Source organism: Onychostoma macrolepis, chromosome 05 (assembly GCF_012432095.1).
Source record: "Onychostoma macrolepis isolate SWU-2019 chromosome 05, ASM1243209v1, whole genome shotgun sequence".
In the NCBI taxonomy this organism is placed as follows: Eukaryota; Metazoa; Chordata; class Actinopteri; order Cypriniformes; family Cyprinidae; genus Onychostoma; species Onychostoma macrolepis.
In genome coordinates this window covers 41,965,105-41,985,930 of record NC_081159.1, presented here as the reverse complement: position 1 = coordinate 41,985,930, position 20,826 = coordinate 41,965,105, and the positions used below count along the sequence as shown (strand labels likewise).

At 33.1% G+C, this 20,826-nt stretch overlaps 1 protein-coding gene across 3 annotated transcripts in view; it reads right to left on the bottom strand.

Annotated features, from left to right (window-relative positions):
• Positions 1 to 1,354: 1,354 nt before the first annotated feature.
• LOC131540638 (ras-specific guanine nucleotide-releasing factor RalGPS1) overlaps positions 1,355 to 20,826 on the bottom strand; it is a 143,026-nt gene continuing 123,554 nt past the window's right edge. For 2 of the 3 annotated variants that reach the window (XM_058775703.1, XM_058775704.1), the window contains exons 12-20: positions 15,448 to 15,574; positions 13,395 to 13,546; positions 12,492 to 12,540; positions 10,924 to 11,004; positions 6,904 to 7,009; positions 5,754 to 5,846; positions 5,472 to 5,577; positions 5,238 to 5,329; positions 1,355 to 4,131 (exon numbers count right to left, since the gene is read on the bottom strand). In XM_058775703.1, coding sequence (XP_058631686.1) covers positions 4,102 to 4,131; positions 5,238 to 5,329; positions 5,472 to 5,577; positions 5,754 to 5,846; positions 6,904 to 7,009; positions 10,924 to 11,004; positions 12,492 to 12,540; positions 13,395 to 13,546; positions 15,448 to 15,574 — 836 coding nt within the window. In that variant the 3' untranslated portion in view covers positions 1,355 to 4,101. The remainder of the gene's footprint in view (positions 4,132 to 5,237; positions 5,330 to 5,471; positions 5,578 to 5,753; positions 5,847 to 6,903; positions 7,010 to 10,923; positions 11,005 to 12,491; positions 12,541 to 13,394; positions 13,547 to 15,447; positions 15,575 to 20,826) is intronic. The other variant, XM_058775705.1, reaches the window with a different exon arrangement.

Sequence of the window (20,826 nt, the reverse complement as noted above, 5' to 3'; positions counted from 1 at the left end):
GGGATTATGAATTGAATCTGAAGAACCAAAAACTATTATTTCTGTTTTGCTTTCATTAAAATTCAGAAAGTTTAGAGACAAAGTTTAATAAAGGATTAATCAAGAGTGATATATATACCCTATCGATGGGTGCTTAACAGCATCTCCAATACTGCTGTTTAGAGTTTGATTAGAGATCATTTTGTTTCATTTTTGCATTATATTTTCCTGGTTTCCACATTTTTACTGCTAACGTTATACACTCGGGGTGAATTAGTAGACATAGTGGTACTTCTTTTATGTTATTGTCAAAAGTGTAAAAGGTTACTTGTTAATAGGGTTTGAGTAAGTTCTTGTATCTAAAAGTAGAAGAATTATTTTGGGTTTGATTTAAGCCATCTCCTCATTTTTATTTGCACCAAATACTATAATGTAGTCCTCATTATTCTAGATCTTACTATACTATTGACAATGATGTTTCACTCAAGAGTGCAGCTGGAACAATAGAAATGTGCTCAAATAGAATAGTTCTCATGTGTAGCTGTAAATTGTGATTCAATTTGCAATTGATACATGAATGCTATTTGATCTACTTATTGCCATATATACAGATGTTTGTTTAGGAGATGTTATAGGTTTCATCTATGCACTTGCCAAACCCTTTCACTCAAAGTGACTTGCATTAAATTCAAGGCATTTTGCATTATTTAAAAGGGTAAGTCTATAATCCAAGGAGGTTTTCAACAAAAATGTCTCATGTGACATGTTGGGTGCATTTTTGTCACTTTTGGAAAGTGTTTTCTGCATCTTAAATGTTTAGAATTTTGTGCACAAAATGTCTTTCTGCATGCAAAATGCATAAAGTGTAAATGCATTATAGTAGAATGTATCGCATTATCGCATGCAGTATGACATTTTGTTAAATAATTCCTTCAGTGGATGAAATTAAGTAATCTACACCACATTGTAAAGTGATGATTTCTTACATCATGAATAGACTTTTAGTAATTCTTGAAAAGTAATTCTCTCCAGCATAAAGCATTTTGACTACTGGTTTCTGATAATAATAATAATAATAATCATCATCATCATGTCCAGAGCAAATCACAAGAGAAGCTGGAAGAGAGAATACAGATTGCATGAAAGAGTGACAGAAAAATAAGATTAAATAAGGTTAAATATATTTAAATTGAGCTAAAATTTCACACACAGACACAAGAAACATACCATCAGTCTTCTCCAGACCAGAATCTGTGATGCTGTAATCACAGCTCCTTCCCATCCTCATGAACTACTGATAATGTCCTCGGATAAAATAAAATAATATCCTAAAATCTAATAAAATGTGAAAAATCATACACCAAGACAGTCATGTTCACTGGCATTTAATGTTTGTACAGAAGAATCAGCCTTTTAGCTGATAAACCGCAATGTACCACGATGGCAAACAAGAAATAATTTAGCAACATATTTACATGTCAACACAATGAAAGTTCATTCACAGTTCCAGCAGAAACAAACATAACATGCATGCAGTGCAGCTGTACATGTGTGTTTCGCTCTGACATCCTTGTGTGAAAGAAAAAGCTTCTCTTCAACAAAAACAGTGGCCTATTTCAAGCTGAATTCATATACAGAAAGGCAAAACTGATGCTAGATAAATAATACTCTCAACACAGAACTAGTGATCACTATGAGGAGTCAGTTCACAAAATCAACATTTTATCATTATTTACTCACCCTCATGTTGTTTCAAACCTGTATTTTTTATATATTTTCATTAATCATGATTGATCGCATCTAAAATGTTTTTGTTAATGTGTGTACTGTGTATATTTATTATGTATGCATGTATATATTTCAGAAAATGTTGTTATGTTTATATATTAAACATTTATATATAAATTATATGAATATAAATATAGACGTAAATACATGTAAATATTTTCAAAATATACACATGCATGTATTCATGTTTATATATAATAGGCCTACACACATGTAAACAAAAACTTATTTTTGATGCAATTAATGGTGATTAATCGTTTAACAGCAATAGTATTATTTCAAGTACAAGTATATGCAAAACTGTATTCTGGAGTCATGATTTGGATGACAGTAGTGTTTTTAAATCGATTTTTTGGGGGGGTTTAACTGTTGTTTTTATGGAAAAAGTTGCATGACGATACTCTCAAATGTTTCATTTTGTGCTCCTTTGAAAATAAATCATCAAACTGGTTCAAACACAAGAGGGTGTAAATAATGACAGAAATGTCATTCTGGGGTGAATGGTTTCCTCTAGCTCTGCTTGGTGTCAGGTTTCTGAAGCTGATCTGAGTGGATGAGATGCTGTGTGTGGTTTGTGTGTTCAGTTTTACAGACTGACAGTCGTTTCTCCTTCAGTGACAGACGCGGCGCAGCTCTATAAGAGTTAAACTTCATTCAGAGACAAACGTGCTTAAAACACACACATTATCGCCAAACATCAGTACAATCATCAGTCCAGCACAGAACTAATGAGGAATAAGTACAGTGCACTCAATCTGAATGAGCATCTCATCTCAAATAACCACTAAACCAGCATTGTTCGCTGTGTTCAGATGTTTCACATCTACAGCTAAACTGATAAAAACAGACGTAAAAGAATAGATATCTCTTCTAAATCAATACTCGTTCAGGCTGCAGACATGCAACTGCCCTGTTGATGCTTGTGACAGCAAGATAAATCTCACAAAACATATCCAGATCACATTTCACACCAAAAATCAAAAGATAAATATAAGGAATTATGTTTTGCATAAAGAAAACTCGGTCTGTTCTTACCTATTTTTTTTTTTTTTTAAAGCTTGTGACTTTATTTTCAAGTACATTTTAAGCACAGTTTAATTGTATTAAAATATAAAAAGTGCAATAATAATAATAAAAAATAAAATAAAATCCATAAACATAAATTAAAGGCAGTACAATAAATATGACCGTGATGTATAAATATTTAAAATTTAAATTAGGTGTTTTTGTTTGTATTACAGTAATAAGAATTTTAGGGATAAATATGCTTAATTGTCATGAAAATAATGTCAAAATACAAAATAGGCTTTAAATACCTTAAAAATAAGCTTAACTTTCTTTAAGCAAAATATTACTGCTTATTTCTTTCTATTCACTTTTGGGGTAAGATATGACGTGGACAATGTTTTGACAGGTTTTGTGAGAGTTGCCCAGTAAGTGTGCATGAATGTTTAGGATTTCTAGATAGCGTACATCAAAAGAAGCAGTTCTTGTTTTTATGAGATGGGCTAAATGGAAAATAAACTCTTGTTTTAATAGTGATTGTGTTACGTGTTATAAAAATTGTATTCTCCAGTTAAAACATGGAACCCTATACATATTTCAACTGATTTAAGTTGTGAGCAAAACCTTCATTTGACAGGAAAGGCCTAATAATTAGTTAATACTTAAAGCCTAAAACAAGCTTTCATGAGTATAAAACGACTAAAACAGAAAGTGGATTCAGAATCTCTGATGTAAACAAGTCACACTCACAAACCTCCTTCAACCAGCATCATCACATCATAACATTAGCCAGAAATAGAAATCACTGCTGGAAGGAGACTAAACCGCTCTTAACCAGTGAGTATCATTAGCTGCTTTAAGTCTTTTTTCTTCTTTTTTCCTGATCCAGCTGTGGTTTGTTTGTTACGGCTCTTTGTAGGAGCAAATTAGTTTGGCTTTTTATTCTTCTGCTACAGGCGACATGTTTTCTCTTTCTCTCTAAAACTCACGTATATCACCACAAAAATGCCCATCTCGAACTTCTGTTTCATTTAATTCTCACAATGTACTTCACTGAAGCCACACAAACACCTTGAGATCCAAAAGTCTCCATAGAAAAGACACGATGGAGCTGGAACGGCCAAATTCACGTCCCTTCCTCCACATACAGTGCTCAAACCTCCACGTCCGGCTCTGTAACAGACATCTTGATGTTAGACTCCGTGGACTCGTCAGTAATGAAGGATTTTTGCTCTTTTTCATCCTTTTGCTGAACCAAACATTCTTCTCCATCTCTGTAGGCCTTTGGAACCTTATAAATGTCTTCAGGCAAGAGTTACACACGTCCGTTTACTCAAACGACATGAGATTCGCTGGTATCTGTGGAAAGAGCAATCACAGCGTTATGCGATTGTAGTTTATCTGTTCACAGCAGCTGAACGAACTTCATTTAATTAGAATTTTTTTCCCCCCGTAATATTAAATACATATCAATTAATATAAATACATAAATACACTACCATTCAAAAGTCTGGGTAAGATTTTTGTCTCTTATGCTTGCCAAGGCTGTATTTATTTGATTAAAAATACAGTAAAATAAGCAATATTGTGAAATATTATTGCAATTTAAAATAACTGCTTTCTATTTTAATATAATTTTAAAATGTAATTTATTTCTGATCAAAGCTGAATTTTCAGCATCATTTCTCCAGTCTTCAGCATCACATGATCCTTCAGAAATCATTCTAATATGCTGATTTGCTGCTCAACAAACATTTCTGATTATAATCAGTGTTGAAAACAGTCGTGCTGCTTAATATTTCTGTAGAAACTGATACATTTTTCTTCAGGATTTTTTGATGAATAGAAAGTGCATTTATTTGACAAATAAATCTTTTGTAACATTATAAATGTCTTCACTCTCACTTTTGATCATTTTAATGCATCCTTGCTAAACAAAAGCAAAAAGCTAAATTCATTATTCAAAATTAACTTTTCAAATTAAAATAAAAAAATCTTACCGACTCAATAGTGTACATTTATTTAAATTTATATAAAATAATATACGATATATGCAAATATAAATATCTTGACATTAAAATAAAAATATTAAAATACAATATTAAAACTAATAAGCGTTTCATAATGTGTTGCTGTCCATATTAATTTTAATCATTTGATCTTCCAACAAAAATAACTCTATTGTTCTATATACACTCTCAGAAAAAAAGGTACAAAAGCTGTCACTAGGATGGTACCCTTTCAAAAGGTAAACATTCGTACATTATTTACCCCTAAAAGGTAAATTTTAGTAACTTAAATATACATACTTGTATCTAAAGTACACATATTAGTATCTAAAAGTATCTTTTGAAAGGGTAGTGGTCCAGTGACAGCTTTTGTACCTTTTTTTCTGAGCTTGTACTGTTATTGTGAAAAAAGATTTTCTTCATGCCATCCAGTCCTAATTCAATGGTTGTTGATACCTGAGGTCTTCTTCTCCGACACGCCTCCTCCAGGTGTTTGTGCCACATGATCGCAGTGAAGCGATCGCTAGTCTGAAACTTGTAAACATTCCCTGAGAAACACAGACATTCTGCTTGAGTTATGTATGCAAAAACATATCATTCACCATTCATTTAACAATGACTAAACGAGTCCTTTTGTGAAGACTGTCATTATAAAAGCACTAAAGCAATCCCTCAGTGAATCAGATTTACCTTTGTCAGGATCGTTGAGCTGGAAGATGTTGGGTTGAGCCGGATCATCCGGCAGCACCACCATCCAGCCCAGAACACACACTTTCTTACACGGTGAAGACTTGTACTGGGTTATATAGAGTAAGATTGCATAAAATGTTATTTTCATATCAAATGATACTTTTTCCCCCTTCATTTTTCATTTATTTAAAAATAAATAAAATGTATTATTATGTATTATTATAATTATTTATTTATATTTATAAAAAATGGAATTGCTGTGAGATTCTTAGCATCACTCACATGTTTCCGTTCTGTGGCTCGCAGAGCTTTGGATCCGTAGAATAAGAGAGTGGAACCACAAAGTGTGATCCAGTACCGCGTCCACGAGGCAAGCTGAATAAAAAACAAACCGACAAAAAATACGAATAATGATGCAAACTCAACTCAGACTGATATGAACTAAACCGAGTTGGGTAATACTCATTAAATATATGTGATATCTAAATTCCTGTAGCTCAAAAAAGAGAACATGACACCAATATTAGTGTTTAATTCCTAGTGAATGCATGAACTGATCAAATGTTTACCTGCAATGCAATGTTAAGTACATGGCAAACACATTCATGTAAATGTAGGGATATCTTTTGGGATTTTATTTTTAGATACACTGATGAATGAAGAAACAGACTTTGGATTGCTCTTTTTTGAGGTTTTGTTTTTGTAAATGTTGGTCACTAGATGGAGTGCTTGAGTCAAATATTGGCTTCATTCAAAGCCACAGTGACGCACCTGCTGGCCAGTGAAGGTTTTCTAAAATATTGTCATGAATCTTTTACCAAATAAAAGTTAAAGCTAAAATTTGGCCATATACTTTAGACATTTTTGAAAAATAAGGCATTTTAATAACTGATTAATAACATATTCATTGCCATTAAACTGAAATTACTGAACCTAAACACAGGAGCATGATAAAATGCTCATTTAAAACAAAATATCTTGGAGGTTTTTGCATATTTTCTGGCAATTTATTTATTTATTTATTTTTTCAAATGCAAATGTGACATATGTGAATGCATTTTCTTGGACTGGAATATATGGCCAACATATATTTTTAAACTCTTATATATTATATATATTAAAAAATATATTCATATCCCCCATATTTTAATAAATATATATTTTTGGCCATTTATGGGGATATTTAAAAAACTAAAAATTATATATACATATATATGCAAGACGTATGGGATGTTGAGGGCATTAACCCCTTAAAAATATGTGATCTGCATGCTGCCATCTTTGGCCTTAAGTACAGTTTCTGGAGGCGTAAATGTCATGTAAGCACAATTTCAAAGCAAATTCATAAATATCTTTATATACTGAATACTGGCAAATGCTGAAAAATATTTAAACAATTTTTTTAACTAATTTTGGTTCCCTTCCTGTTCACCTTGGGTTTCCTGCCCTCCTTCAGCAGGGTTTTCCTCTTCAGTGGCCCCTCCATCGTGACTCCACCCGACTCTCCATGAGCCAGACTGGACTCTGCTACTGACGGACTGCACAGAGGGAATCACATTAGCCCAACACCTTCACTACAACAAGCAACACGTGTGTGTGTGTGTGTGTGTGTGTGTGTGTGTGTGTGTGTGCTGCTGCAGACGGTCCAGCTCACATCTGATGTGAGGATGGGATGGAGCTGCTGGAGAGCTCAGGCTGAGGTGAAGTGAGTGTGAGAGAGGAAAGAGAGCGCTGATGCAGGACAGAAAGGTTTCCCTTCACCCGGCAAACACCGCACTCACAAGATATCGGCTCTGTTTCAAAACCTAGTGAGCTGCCTATGTAGGACATATTTTTCATACACTCTCAATGTAAAGATTGTTTCAAAAGGTAAACAGCATAAATATGCAGCTTTCTAAGAGACTCTATTCTGGATGAATTTCTCAAGTTTTAAATTAATTTAACACAAAAAAGGGAAACTTTTTTTTTGTCTATTTTACGCAATATTTGATATTAACATGTTTAAAATTTTATTTAAAATACCAGTTAATATCTGAATTTCCACTGAAGACCTGCACTACCCATCTCCTTACACTCTCAAACTGATATATTTGCATATATCTGGATACATTGTACAGTGTATGCAAATATACTGGGTTTATGAATTATGAATGACTACAAATCAACCATTTTATACAATCACTGTAGCACTCTATTGAGTCGAGTCTCCTCATTTGCACTTCTTTCTAGAAACTTGGCTTTTGGGGCAATTTGGGGCAGTCGTTAGGTTAGGTCTCAGATCCGGCAGGGATTGTTGGTGGGGGGAGTGAATGTTCAGCGCTCTCTCCACCCTCAATACCACGACTGAGGTTAGACCCCCAACTGCTCCCCGGGCGCCGCAGCATAAATGGCTGCCCACTGCTCCGTGTGTGTGTGTGTGTGTGTGTTCACTGCTGTGTGTGTGCACTTAGGATGGGTTAAATGCAGAGCACAAATTCTGAGTATGGGTCACCATACTTGGATACATGTCACGGCCTTTCCTTTCCTTTCCTTTCCTTTGCTTTGAATGAAAGCGTCTGATAATACAAAGGTTTTTCAAACTTTCAGATGCCACAGACTACCAAATATGATCTGTCTAAAATTTAAAAAGGCAGCTATATTTCACATATATAGACCAAAATTATAATGTGAAAAAATAATATTATAAAGGTGTATTTTTTTTAATATTTAGATTCTATTCCAATATAATACTTTTCTTTCTATTCACTATATCACTGTACTGTTTAGAGGCATTATTTATTTATTTAAATGTATATATATTTTATTTCATCTAATTAATCATCTAATTCACTTATGGGTGATTCTTAGACTATGGGCACTTTTATGTTCTTTGGTCATATTTTTAAAAATACATATAATTTTGGATAAATTCCTCCTTATAGGTGTCAAAATCACTGTTTTTTCCTTGTCGCACACCCAGACTTTTAAACTTCAACAATGAAAATACAGTTTAAAAATATGACTTATCTGGTAACTATTAATGTACCTGAATTAAGAACTAGTAAAATAATTAAAATACATTATAGTATTTAATGTGAGACCACTATCAATATTACTTTTTATACAAAATATAGCTGTCGCACAGTATTGGTGTCATTTCCACCACAACACTGTAATGTCTCTTTAAAAAGTTTGTGTGAAAGATTGTTTAGATGGCATCAGAGCACATGTTGGACATCAACAACATATGAAGATAAATCAAGGTAAATATTGCTTGATCAGTTAATATATTTATTCTACGTCATTTCCACACATGCTGTACCTTCAAGGGTGTTTTTAAAAAGCTGAACATTTTTAAGTTAAATAAGAGTATTTTGCATACATGAAATTCTAAGCATTATTTCAAAGCTAATCAGTGAAGCTATCTTCCATTTTTCACAAAAAACTACATTTATGGTTACAAAGTACAATTGATATGTTGGTAACACTTTACAATAAGGTTCATTAGTTAACATTAGTTAACAACATTAGTAAACATGAACTAAGAATGAACAATACTTCTACAGCATTTATTAATCTTAGTTAATGTTAATTTCAGCATTTACTAATGCATTATTAAAATCATAAGTTGTGTTTGTTAACATTAGTTAATGCACTGTGAACTAACACGAATAAACAATGAACAACTGTATTTTCATTAACTAACATTAACAAAGATTAATAAATAGTGTAATACATGCATTGATCATTGTTTGTTCATGTTAGTTAATACATTAACTAATGTTAACAAATGACACCTTATTGTAAAGTGTTACCGATATGTTTAATGACTTTGTGAATTGAGTTTAATGAGTGTGACGAGTTTAAGACTTTTTCTAATAAATATCTCTGCTGTTTCTCTACATTCACGTTAATTCATTGTCATTTCCACAACACCCTGTCATTTCCATCACCACACATTTAAAAAAAATATTTAAAAAGTTCATCACTCATTAAAAATGTATCAACAATGAGATCATGCTCTACTTAATATAAAAATTCAAGTTATTTATTTTCTAATAAGCTATTACCCAAACCAATATTAAATTTCAGAGTGTGACAGGTGTACAGTTCAGCATTTGGTCCTTAGGGCAGTTAATTTATCTCACTGACAAATGTATAATTATTGTACATTATGGAAAAACTGGTAAAACTATTAGACAATTCTTGAGTGGCATAAGTTATTCTATATTTAAATAACAGCTGTATATTGAGATGTGGTGGAAATGACATTTGTTCATTGCAGGTCAGAAAAATTTAAAATATTAACAATTTCTCTTGCAATCTAAGTTTGTCCTCTTACAGACCTTAAAACTAGACAAATTATTTAAACTTACGAGACTGTGTTATGTGACTTTTGAACAAGTTTTTTTTATTCAACCTCACAAGGCTAAAAGTGCCCCTAGTTGAAGAAACGCCCTTATGTAATCTACTATTTATTATTTCTTTATTTTAACCTAATTATTATCATTATTTACTTTAATCCAATTCATTTATATATTTTAATCTATTTTTTATTTATTTTCACCTAAGTTATTGTTTATTTATTTGTATTATTTATTTATTTAAATCAACTTGTTAGTTTAATTATTTTTAATGTAATTTATGTATTTATTTATTATTTTTTACTATTTATTTTAAATAGTTTCTTTATTTAATGTTATTTTTTAAATAATTTTTTACATTTTGTATGCTGTTTTTGATTAAACTTTGCTGCAGACCCCAGTTTGAAACCCCCTCTGCTACATGACTGAATGTGAATGTAAATGTGAGGAGCTCTATTTGAGTGCTGTCCATGTACAGTGTCACACTAGTTAGGATGCAGCATCAGAAGGAAGCTGTCTAGGTAGACAGGACAGGGCAGTGAACCACAAGTCCACAGGTTAGGTTTTGGACCAGAGCTTTTCTCTTCTATCCACCTTATTTTTCCCGTAAGCGCGGTCGCAGCCATTTGTAACTTGAATGTGTCTGGCTTCTGGTGTCCAGCTATTTTTAGCTGTACAAAACAGCTCGTTTTGCTGCTTGATATTGCAAACTGGTGTGTCTTACCATGCTATTTTAATGTATTATCTTAACTATGAACACACTGGTTTGTAGAGCAAACAATTTTACCGTTTACCGCACGTTGTTATTCTTCTCGTTATTTCCCTACAGCGGCTAATGAACCGGAAGTCTCACACATTCACAGAAAACGGCTTACTTCCACGTAGAAAAATAAGGTGGATAAATACAGTTCTATAACCATCCTGAGATGATGACAATCTGACAGCTGGATAAAGAGAGAACAGATGACAGACATGACAGTCTTCAGACTAAACCAGAAAAGAGAGGGAAACTGGAATGTTAAAGAGGAGACGCTGCATGCCAAGACAGGTGAACCCGATGCCCCAGAGGAATGGAGGAGGTGACCTTTGACCCAGGCAGGGGTTTGTACCTGTGGGCATGGCTGCGGCCTCTGGGGGAGCTGCGGAGAGGAACCCTCCAGTTAGGGCCCAGAGTCGCGTACATGCGGCCCCTGTTTGTACAGTCGCCACAATGAGTTCAACCCACACTGATACTACAGAGCTCTAAATGGTCTAAATTGGATTACACAGTTTTAACATAAAAAAACTAATGAACTTAATGTGATATTTGCCAGTCATACATAAACAGGTATGTTTATGTATGATCCCCCCCCCCCCAAATAAAATAAAATACAATACAAAAATAAAAATTCATTGCTTAGATTATTAACTATATGCATCCATTTTATTATATTTAAATAATCATTTCAAAATATATGTATTCAAATTGCTTAGCATAGATTTTAGTATAAATCAATGGAAGCTCATTTTATATCTTGTGATTCGGAGTTTACATTTTTGCAATTCTGCTTTTTTTTCCACCATGGAATACAGATAAAAAGGTAATTGTGACATTTTGTCTTGCATTTATGTCTTTTTTTTCTTGAAATTGGTAGTTTATATCTCAAAATTCTAATTTTTATCTCAGAATTGCAAGAAAAAAGTCTGAATTTTGAGGTAAAAAGTTGCAATGACCTTTTTTGTTTTTTATCCCGTGGCGGAAACAAGCTTTCAAACACATCTGTTAATTGTGTTCACAGTTACATTTTTGAAACTGAAGCACATTGGATTTATTGATGATAAATATATAAACCTGGTTATTATGCATTGTGCATTTAAAACTTTCAGTTTGTTTGTACAGAACTAATGTATGGCTGACAAATATGCATCGCATTGATTTGTTTAATTATGTTAAAACTTGAATGGGAACAGATGAAAATTCATATGCAATTCAAATACATAAATCTTAAATTCAAGCCTAAATATTTTTTGAGAAGATACACAGACTCTCTCTGACAGAATTGAACGAAAACTGAATAAAATGTTTATTTTAAAATGTATAAAATGTTTTTTGTTTCAGTAGTTGTGTTACTGTGTTTTGCTATTTGTACGTATATCAATGCGCTTTACTGTGGAATGGACATATATAGATGTTAAACATTTATATACATTTATAACGATAAATGAACAACAACAACAAAAACAATCAGTACAGTTGAGCTAGGAAAAATTAATTAATAGTCCTTCATTTTGGAAATCTCAGTTTTAACTTACAGTATGAAAGAGTTGCATGGCAGTTCATCTTATGAAGGTTTTACAGTAACACTTTTTTCAGTACAGTTCAATTCAGTTAACATGAACAAACGAGTCAATAATCAAAATACTTCTAAAGCATGTATCTTAGTTAATGCTAGTGTCAGCATTTACTAATCATTATTAAAAATCAAAAGTTATTTCTATTACTATTATTTAATGGGCCAGAACTAACAACGAACAGTTGTATTTTCATTAACTAATGTTATCAAGTACTTTAACAATGTAATGCTCATTTAAGTTAGATAATGCATAACTAATGTGACATTATTTTAAAATGAAATCTAGCTCTTATTAGCAGATGATGTTTAGACACAAAAACACGACAAAACAGACAGAGTCTCACCTCTCGAGCCCCGGAGAGAGATCCTCACAGAACGAACTCTGACTGCTGCCTGAGAAAACACAATCCACACAAACCTCACAACCGTTTCCATCAGAGCGCAAATCAAACGTTCTCTCATCACTGACAGTGAAAATGAAGCAAGAACGTACAAAAGGACCTCAAAAGACCTTATTGGGGCTACAAAACTGTAATATTTAAAACACCAAATATAGGTGCTGTGAAGTGACACACATTTTACTAGACCAATCAGCATGCAGGATCAGAAATATATTCTGGGTACAATACAAAATTAGCTGTGGAATAATGTTTATAACATAATTCTGACTTCCTGCAGATACAATAATGCACTTATACTATGGAAGTATCAAGTGTCAAGCATTGAGAAACTGAAGCCACCAGACTTGCATGAGTTTGCATGGGATCTGTGTGGTAGATTCTCTTACCGAGTTTCTCTTTGTAAAGTTATATTTAGTCTTTCAACTCTGTTGCCATGACGATATAATGGTGTTCTGTTCCTTTTGCACAATGCATGCAATGATATCAGAAATCTGTTCTCACGAATTACATCAGAAATAGATAACCAGATCATCCAAATTAGAACAATAGTCCTATTTAGATACTTTACAGATGAAATTTCAAGGGGGTTTACATAAACATAAATAACGATTTTCTGTAAAGCTGTTTTGACACAATGTGTATTGTGAAAATAACTATACAAATATATTTGACTTAACTAATGTTAGATTTGTTTGCTTACAAGTGCATTATTTAACCACTTTTTTTTTTTCATTTTAAACTGATTTAAAATGATTTTTTGCTGTAATTAACATTATCTCACAAATGCTTAAGGTGCATTAAAGCAGGCACATTTCTTAAATACAATGTGCAGGCTTGTGCTGATACCTATAGAGATGCCGTTGGACACGGATGAGCTGTGTGGGTTGTTCCTCGCTGGACTCTGGGACTCCAGGAAGCTGTCGTCCAGCAGGTGACGTGGTTTCTCTATGGGGAACGTCGCACTTTTACTCTCCACCACACCGAAATGCCACATCATACTGTGAGAGACAGTCAGAAAACCATCACGAGGCATGAGATTGTGTAACACTGAAAGTTTCCAGGGAGAAGTACGTTTGACAAACTAAATGCAAAAGTGCTGCAGATTTAATGTTTACACTACTGTTCAAGTTTGGGGTTCGTAAGATTTTTTTTCTTCATGTTTTTGAAAGAAGTCTCTTCTGCTCACCAAGGCTGCATTTGTTTGATTAAAAATGCAGTAAAAATAGTAATATTGTCAATTATTATTACAATTTAAAACCACTGTTTTCTATTTGAACATATGTTAAATTCTGATTTATTCCTGTGATCAAAGCTGAATTTTCAGCATCATTTCTCCACACTGTAAAAAATGGAATGGGCTATTTACTTAATAAATCATGTAATATCTCCTAAATTAATTAATCTCTGACAATGTGCTCATTTATTTTTAAGTTGATTCTCAAAAGTCTGTGATTTTTAGTGAGGCCTGTTTGCATTTGACGGAGTTATTTTGTACATTTAAAAGACTCTATACAGGCAAACAGCTCAAGTAGGAAAATACTTGAGAAATACTGGAAAGTGCTGCACTAGCAAAGCTATTGCTCATTGAACGAGGCTTAATGCCTCATAGGAGTAGTGTCCATAACCATAAGCGCTACTCTTCTGCACAATGGAGACTTCAATGTAACAGAAACTCTTTCAAATGTCAAACATAACTGAACATTAAACCATTAATAGATGTTTCCCTTCACTCAGAAACACATAAAATAGCATTTAATTTCAAAATTTACTCTCCATATCCAGCCATATGCAAAGCAAAATTGAGCTAATTCTCTTAAAATAAATAGGTAGCCTTCTTTCCTTAATTTTTTTTAGTTTAACCAGTTCCTCAATTCAAGCCTCAAAACTGCTTAAGTTTCCTTTAAAAAAAATGAGGAAAACACATCTCTTGATTTTATTAGTAAAAAGTCCTCAATATTTTCTAAACAACACTGAATCAGTTTCTTTAATGAAATATACTCACTATTTTTAATTATCATCTTCATTTTTTTAATGAAAATTACAAGACCCATGATTCATTTTTTTTTTTACAGTGGCAGGCTTCAGTGTCACACGATCCTTCAGAAATCATTCTAATATGCTGATTTGCTGCTTAAGACACATTTCTGATTATCAACTTTGTTACTTAAAATAAATAAATGTTAAGTGGAACTAAATAAAATATAAATATATTAAACTTTTTTGTTAATATCAACTACTTGCCAAGGTAACATTTCTCATAATTTAGCTTAACTTGATTTACCAAAATAACTACTAAAACTAACTAAAATTGGGGGGAAAACATCTATAGAGGTTTATATAGAGGCCTATAGGGGCTAAACAACTATGGAGGTTATATACAAAAAAAAAAAAGATAAAAACACAACAAAATTACTAAACGGTCAAAATTAAAATGGAAAATATAAGGATAAAAACTAATCTAATTTTTTTTTAATAGTATCTCAGTGATACTAAAATAACATCGGTAATAAAATAGTCCCACCTAAATCCCCAAAAAAACAGGATTTTATTGAATAATTCATGCAAGCGCAATAATAATAATAATAATAATAAAGCTTCACATTTATGCTTTTAAATATTCCAGAAAGCTGGGCCTCTGTACTTCTAAGTGCATTAATTTAAATACATTATATTTATTTATTTTGAAACTGAGGGATGATTCAATATGATTTGATGAATATCAAGTTGAAACAGCATTTAAAAAAAAATAGAATGTCTTTACTGTCACTTTTGATCAATTTAATGCATCCTTACTGAATAAAAGTATTAATTTCTTTCAAAAAAATCATACTGACCCTAAACTTTCTTATCTAAATACAGTATGTAAGTGTGTGTATACGTATGAAGAGACAAAACAGACGCGTTTCCAAGGCTGTGGCTCTTCCTGTGGCGTGAGGGTGGCGGGGTGGCAATATGAACCCCCACGGTGGCGTCCGGACAGGTGGGCCGTCGATTATACCTGACCGATAAAGACAACTCAGACGGACCTGGATGAAAGGGACAAAGAGAGAAAGAGAGAAAAGCAGAATGAGATTTGCTCTGAACATGCCTGATTGTTCTCAGCGTCACACTCAGTGAAACATAATGAAAGAAAACACGTGGAGGCTCTGTCAGCGGAGCCTCTGCTTTAGCAATCACAGCCGCAACACAAATGTTAACATTCTCTATTCCTCTTGAGGGAGACCGATTCAACGCAGCGATGATTATTCAGTCCTGAGAGAGGAAAACAGAGAGGATCCCCAGAGTAACGGCATCCACATGTTCCCATCAGCGATGCAGCTTCACATGCTTTCAGAGGCCTCGCTCGCGTGCTTTTCTTCTACTGCACGATGAAAAGTAGCTCTATAACTTTAGAGGCATTAGTGAACCAGTATTTTAGTATTGTTTATATATTATTATATAATTTATTAATATTTAGAATTTGCTTTTATTTTTATATTTTCAGTTTCTATTTTAATTTTAGTTTACTTTAAAATATATATTTTTTTATTTCTATTTAGCTTTCATTTAATTTATTTTATTATTTCAGTTCCACATTTACATGACATCAGTGTTTTAGTATTATTTATATGCTATTATAGTATTTATTTTTATTTTTAATTAGATTTTATTTTTACATTTTCAGCTTTAATTTTTTTTTTTTACGCTTTTACGGTTACATGTGACCAGTGTTATTTTCATTTAATTTTTTTAAAGTATATTTTAATATTGTTTTATTATATTATTATTATTAGTAGTATAGTATTTATTTATTAATATTTAAATTAGGTTTTATTTTTATTTTTAATTTTACTTGAAGTTTTAGTAATTTTATGTTGTCATTTTATTCATTTTGTAATATTTCTATTTAGCTTATTTATTTTTAATTTATTTACATTTACATGCTACCAGTACTATTTTCATATTATATTTTTGCATTATTATATTATTATTAGAGTATTTATTAATGTTTTCAATTATCTTTTATTAATTTAATTATCGTTTATTTCATTTACTTGAAGTCATTTTATCATCATATTTAAATATTTATAATATTTCCGTTTACATTTACATGCAACCAGGGTTGTTTTAGCACAATTTATATACTATTATAGTATTTATTCATATTTTGAAGTAACTTTTCTTTTTTCTTATTTTAAGTTTTAAGTTTAAGATTTTCGTTGAATATTTCTATTTTATTTCAAAAATTGAGAACAATTTCTCTTTCAGTTGCTCATAATTAGCAATATAATACTCTGATGTGTTACTAATAGTGCAGATGCAGTTCAGCATATTTACATATTTACAGCAGATGCTTTTATCCAAATGTGTCAAAGGGGAAAGTCTGAACAGTTCACACGGGTTACTTAAAGCAAGTGTTCATCCAAAAATAAAAATTCTGCCATGATTTTTCACCCTCATATTGTTCCAAACAATGACTTTCTACCAAAATATTTTTTGTGTTTGACATAAGAGAGAAAGTCATAGTTTGGAGGCACATTAGGGTAAGAATATGTCTGGGTGAACTATCCCTCTAAACTTGATTCTCTCATCACATGAACCCATCGAAACAGACGATCAGAGAGTCTCAGACTCAACGGCTCTTAACCAAGTTTTCCAGAGTGGACAAAAACAGCTTCAGGCATCATGGGAAAAATGGAAACAATGCAGGACAGCATGCTGAGACACTTACACACCAGAAGACACATTTAATGGAGCGACTGGAGCCTTAAACCGTGATCGTTCTCTTCCAGTCTGGGTCAGACGACGCTTTACACCGTGTTTCTCATATGTAAATACCTGAATGCCACAGTGGGACGTTTAGGAAATGATCTTCACCTGGTTCTTGTTAAAAGCTTAATTAATGAGTCTGACTACCAGCTCATGAAATGAACGCCACATTCAGAGTGGATCTTCCATCTGACAATGAAAATGGCATGATGGGGAGAGATTTGTTTCGACGCAGGTGTTTCTGGAGCGTCATGGAATCAGAACATGGACCTTTAAGTAGTAACAGCGATTAAATGTAAACGTGTTCTCTGTGGTATGGAGTTACTTTTGTGTCTTTTATGCAATAAACATACTTTGAGAGCAACATGAATTATATAGTAATTCAAAATAAGCGACTATATACTAAAAGTCTTTTTTAAAACTGTTTCTAATTGCAAAAATAAAATAAATTGATCTCAACTTGTTTTTTTTATTACGTTATACACATATGCATATATACTGTATGTCAGACTATAAGCATAAATACAGCAATTATATATTTTTACTGTAAATACACAATATTTACTAAAATATTTGAAAATAAACCATTTGAAAATGTATCAACTTTAAAAATTTGAATTTGATAGAAAGCATCTGTAAAATAAATTACAGATTTACACTTGGAGACAGCAACTTCTTATTTGTGGGGCTCTCAGCGCTTCAAAATAAAAGTTTCACTCTTGACACAATCAAACAACAAAAACCTAAAAAGAAAGAAAGAAAACAAACAAACAAAAAAGACAAATATTGGCTGATACATTGATCGACCACTAGAAAAACAAACTCCATTTCCTTGCAGTTACAGTAGAAAACATGCTCCAGACATTGAGCTGTGGTGCTGTTTTGGGAAACCCAGGATCAAATCGAACCTGAATCATCTCCTGATTTCATCTATCATTCATAATTTGCTGCTTTGAAATAAAATGTGGCAAAAGAAAGATTTTTAAGCACCAGAGGGAAAGCTGGCGGCACTCAGGGAAACTACAGAGCGACTGCATCACTTCCAGAGCTCATAACTGCAATTACTGGCTGGTTCGCAGAGATATTATGCAGGTTCTACTGGCAAGACGTACATATTCATTCATTTTGTCCCTTTGCTAATCACCTAATTATTAAATACCTAATATTTAAAGCATTGCTGACACTGGAGGCAATTATATTTGACTTCTCATTTGACCTTTCACTTTGAAAGGAAAATCTGTCTTGTTTTTGTACTGGATTGCTCCAAAAGCATTTAACATGCTTTAACAGTCAGCATTAAAGTACTCAACTTAAAAAGTTGTTAAGAGAAGAAGGTTTTCTGAATGTGTTTGTCTGCTTTTATATGTATCCGCTGACTCCAAATCTCTCTTTTCTTCCCTATTAAAAGCAAATTAGATGGCAGACACATGCTTTGAGTTCAGCAGTACATGCTAGCGATCAATCTGGCCCTGTCTGGACACGCTGATCCATTGTGTTTCGCTACATATGCTCCTGTGTGGGGGTCAGAAAGGTTGTAAGTAAAATATAAGTCATGTAGCAGCATGCATTTCTTTCTTTTTTTGCCACTAAATGAGAGATTTAGGTGACTTTAGAGCCCCGTATAACTCTTCTGCTCACCAAGGATGCATTTATTGGATCAAAAATACAGTAAAAGCAATAATATTGTGAAATATTATTACCATTCAAAATAACTGAATTCTATTGCAATGTATTTTAAAACGTAATTGATTCCTGTAATGCAGAGCTGAATTTTCAGCATCATTACTCCAGTCTTCAGTGTGACATGATCCTTCAGAAATCACTCTGATATGCAGAAAACCATTTTTGCAGCTTTATACTTTTGTGGAAACTATGATACTTTTTTCAGGATTATTTGATGAATAGAAAGTTCAAAAGAACATCTTTTATTTGAAATAGAAGTTTTTACTGTCACTTTTGATCAGTTTGATGTGTCTTTGCTGAATAAACTGACAGAAACTTTAGAACTGTAGTGTGTACACAAAACTAAATAATGATAGTCAGGGAAACACAATGTGCAGAGCTGAGAATAAGGGTGAGACGTCTCTGTCTCGGGTCTGATTGTGATTAAGAGCTGCATGTTACCACATCAATGTAACCGGCTGCTTCCAGCTAATAATAGTTTCACAGTGATGTATTTGAGAAATATTGTGCATGTGTGTCTGACAGAGCGACAGGTATGTTCACGCACTGCCTGGACTTCCCCATCTAAACACATTTACGGCTTCTTTCTTTTCAATACCTGTCTATCTGCCTATCTATCTATCTGCCTATCTATCTATCTGCCTATCTATCTATCTATCTATCTATCTATCTATCTATCTATCTATCTATCTATCTATCTATCTGCCTATCTGCCCATCTATCTATTCATTGTTCTATCATCCATCCATCCTTCTATTGTTCTATTTATCATTCTATCATCCATCCATCATCGATCGTTCTATTCATCTATCATTCATACATCCTGCCATCGTTCTATTCATCTATTGTTCCATTAGCCATCCATCATTCTATTGTTCTATCCATCTATCATTCTATAATCCATCCACCTTTCTATCCATCTATCATTCTATCATCCATCCTCCATCCATCGTTTAATTGCTCCATTCACCCATCATTCTACTTTTCCATTCATTCATCTTTCTCTCTATCTATCTATTGTTCTCTGTTCATCTGTCTATCATCCATCCATCCATCCATCCATCCCATCCATGCGTATATGTAATGTGTGAATTCCTCTGGCCACTCAATAATCTAATATAATAATCTAATCTAATGAATATGTACATTCACAATTCAATAACATCTCAGGAATACACAGAATGAGCAGAGCTGGAATCTAGACAACTGGGAAATTTGTTTTGATCGGTTGAATGTGCTTTGCTCACTACATCACACTTCATTTTGTGTTATTTCATACTTTCGATGACTTTACTATGATTCTCGAATGTGGAAAATAGTCCTAATAAAGAGAGAGTAGGTGTGTCTGAATGGCTGTTCCATGTTTTGCTTTGTTTTCTGGCCTGAGTTTCGTGGCAAGATCTAATTTCCTTGGCTGGACGTCTTCACAAATACATCTATGAGGTTATATAACAGCCAGTCACCCCGAGACTCTAGGAAAGACCTCGTCCGCCCAGTCCTCGCTGTGATGTAACCGTGCGGCTGAGACGTGGCCACAAGCATCTCATTCAATAAATGAAAATTACATGTATATACATACACCAAACATGTCTTCAAGTCACACGCTGGCATTCAAAAACAAAATGAAAAGGAAAGAATGACACATCAAAAGCCAAATGTTCGCAGTATCCCAGACCGCTGTGTTACATTACACTCGGTCAGATCATCTGGTGGTGATACTCAGATGGGCATGATGCTTCATAGGGGAAAAATGTTGACGTCTTTATTTAACAATCAAAAACTTTCTGACTACAAATGGTCTAGATGTTCACTTCTGGCCTTGGAATGAGAATAGACATGTTATTAA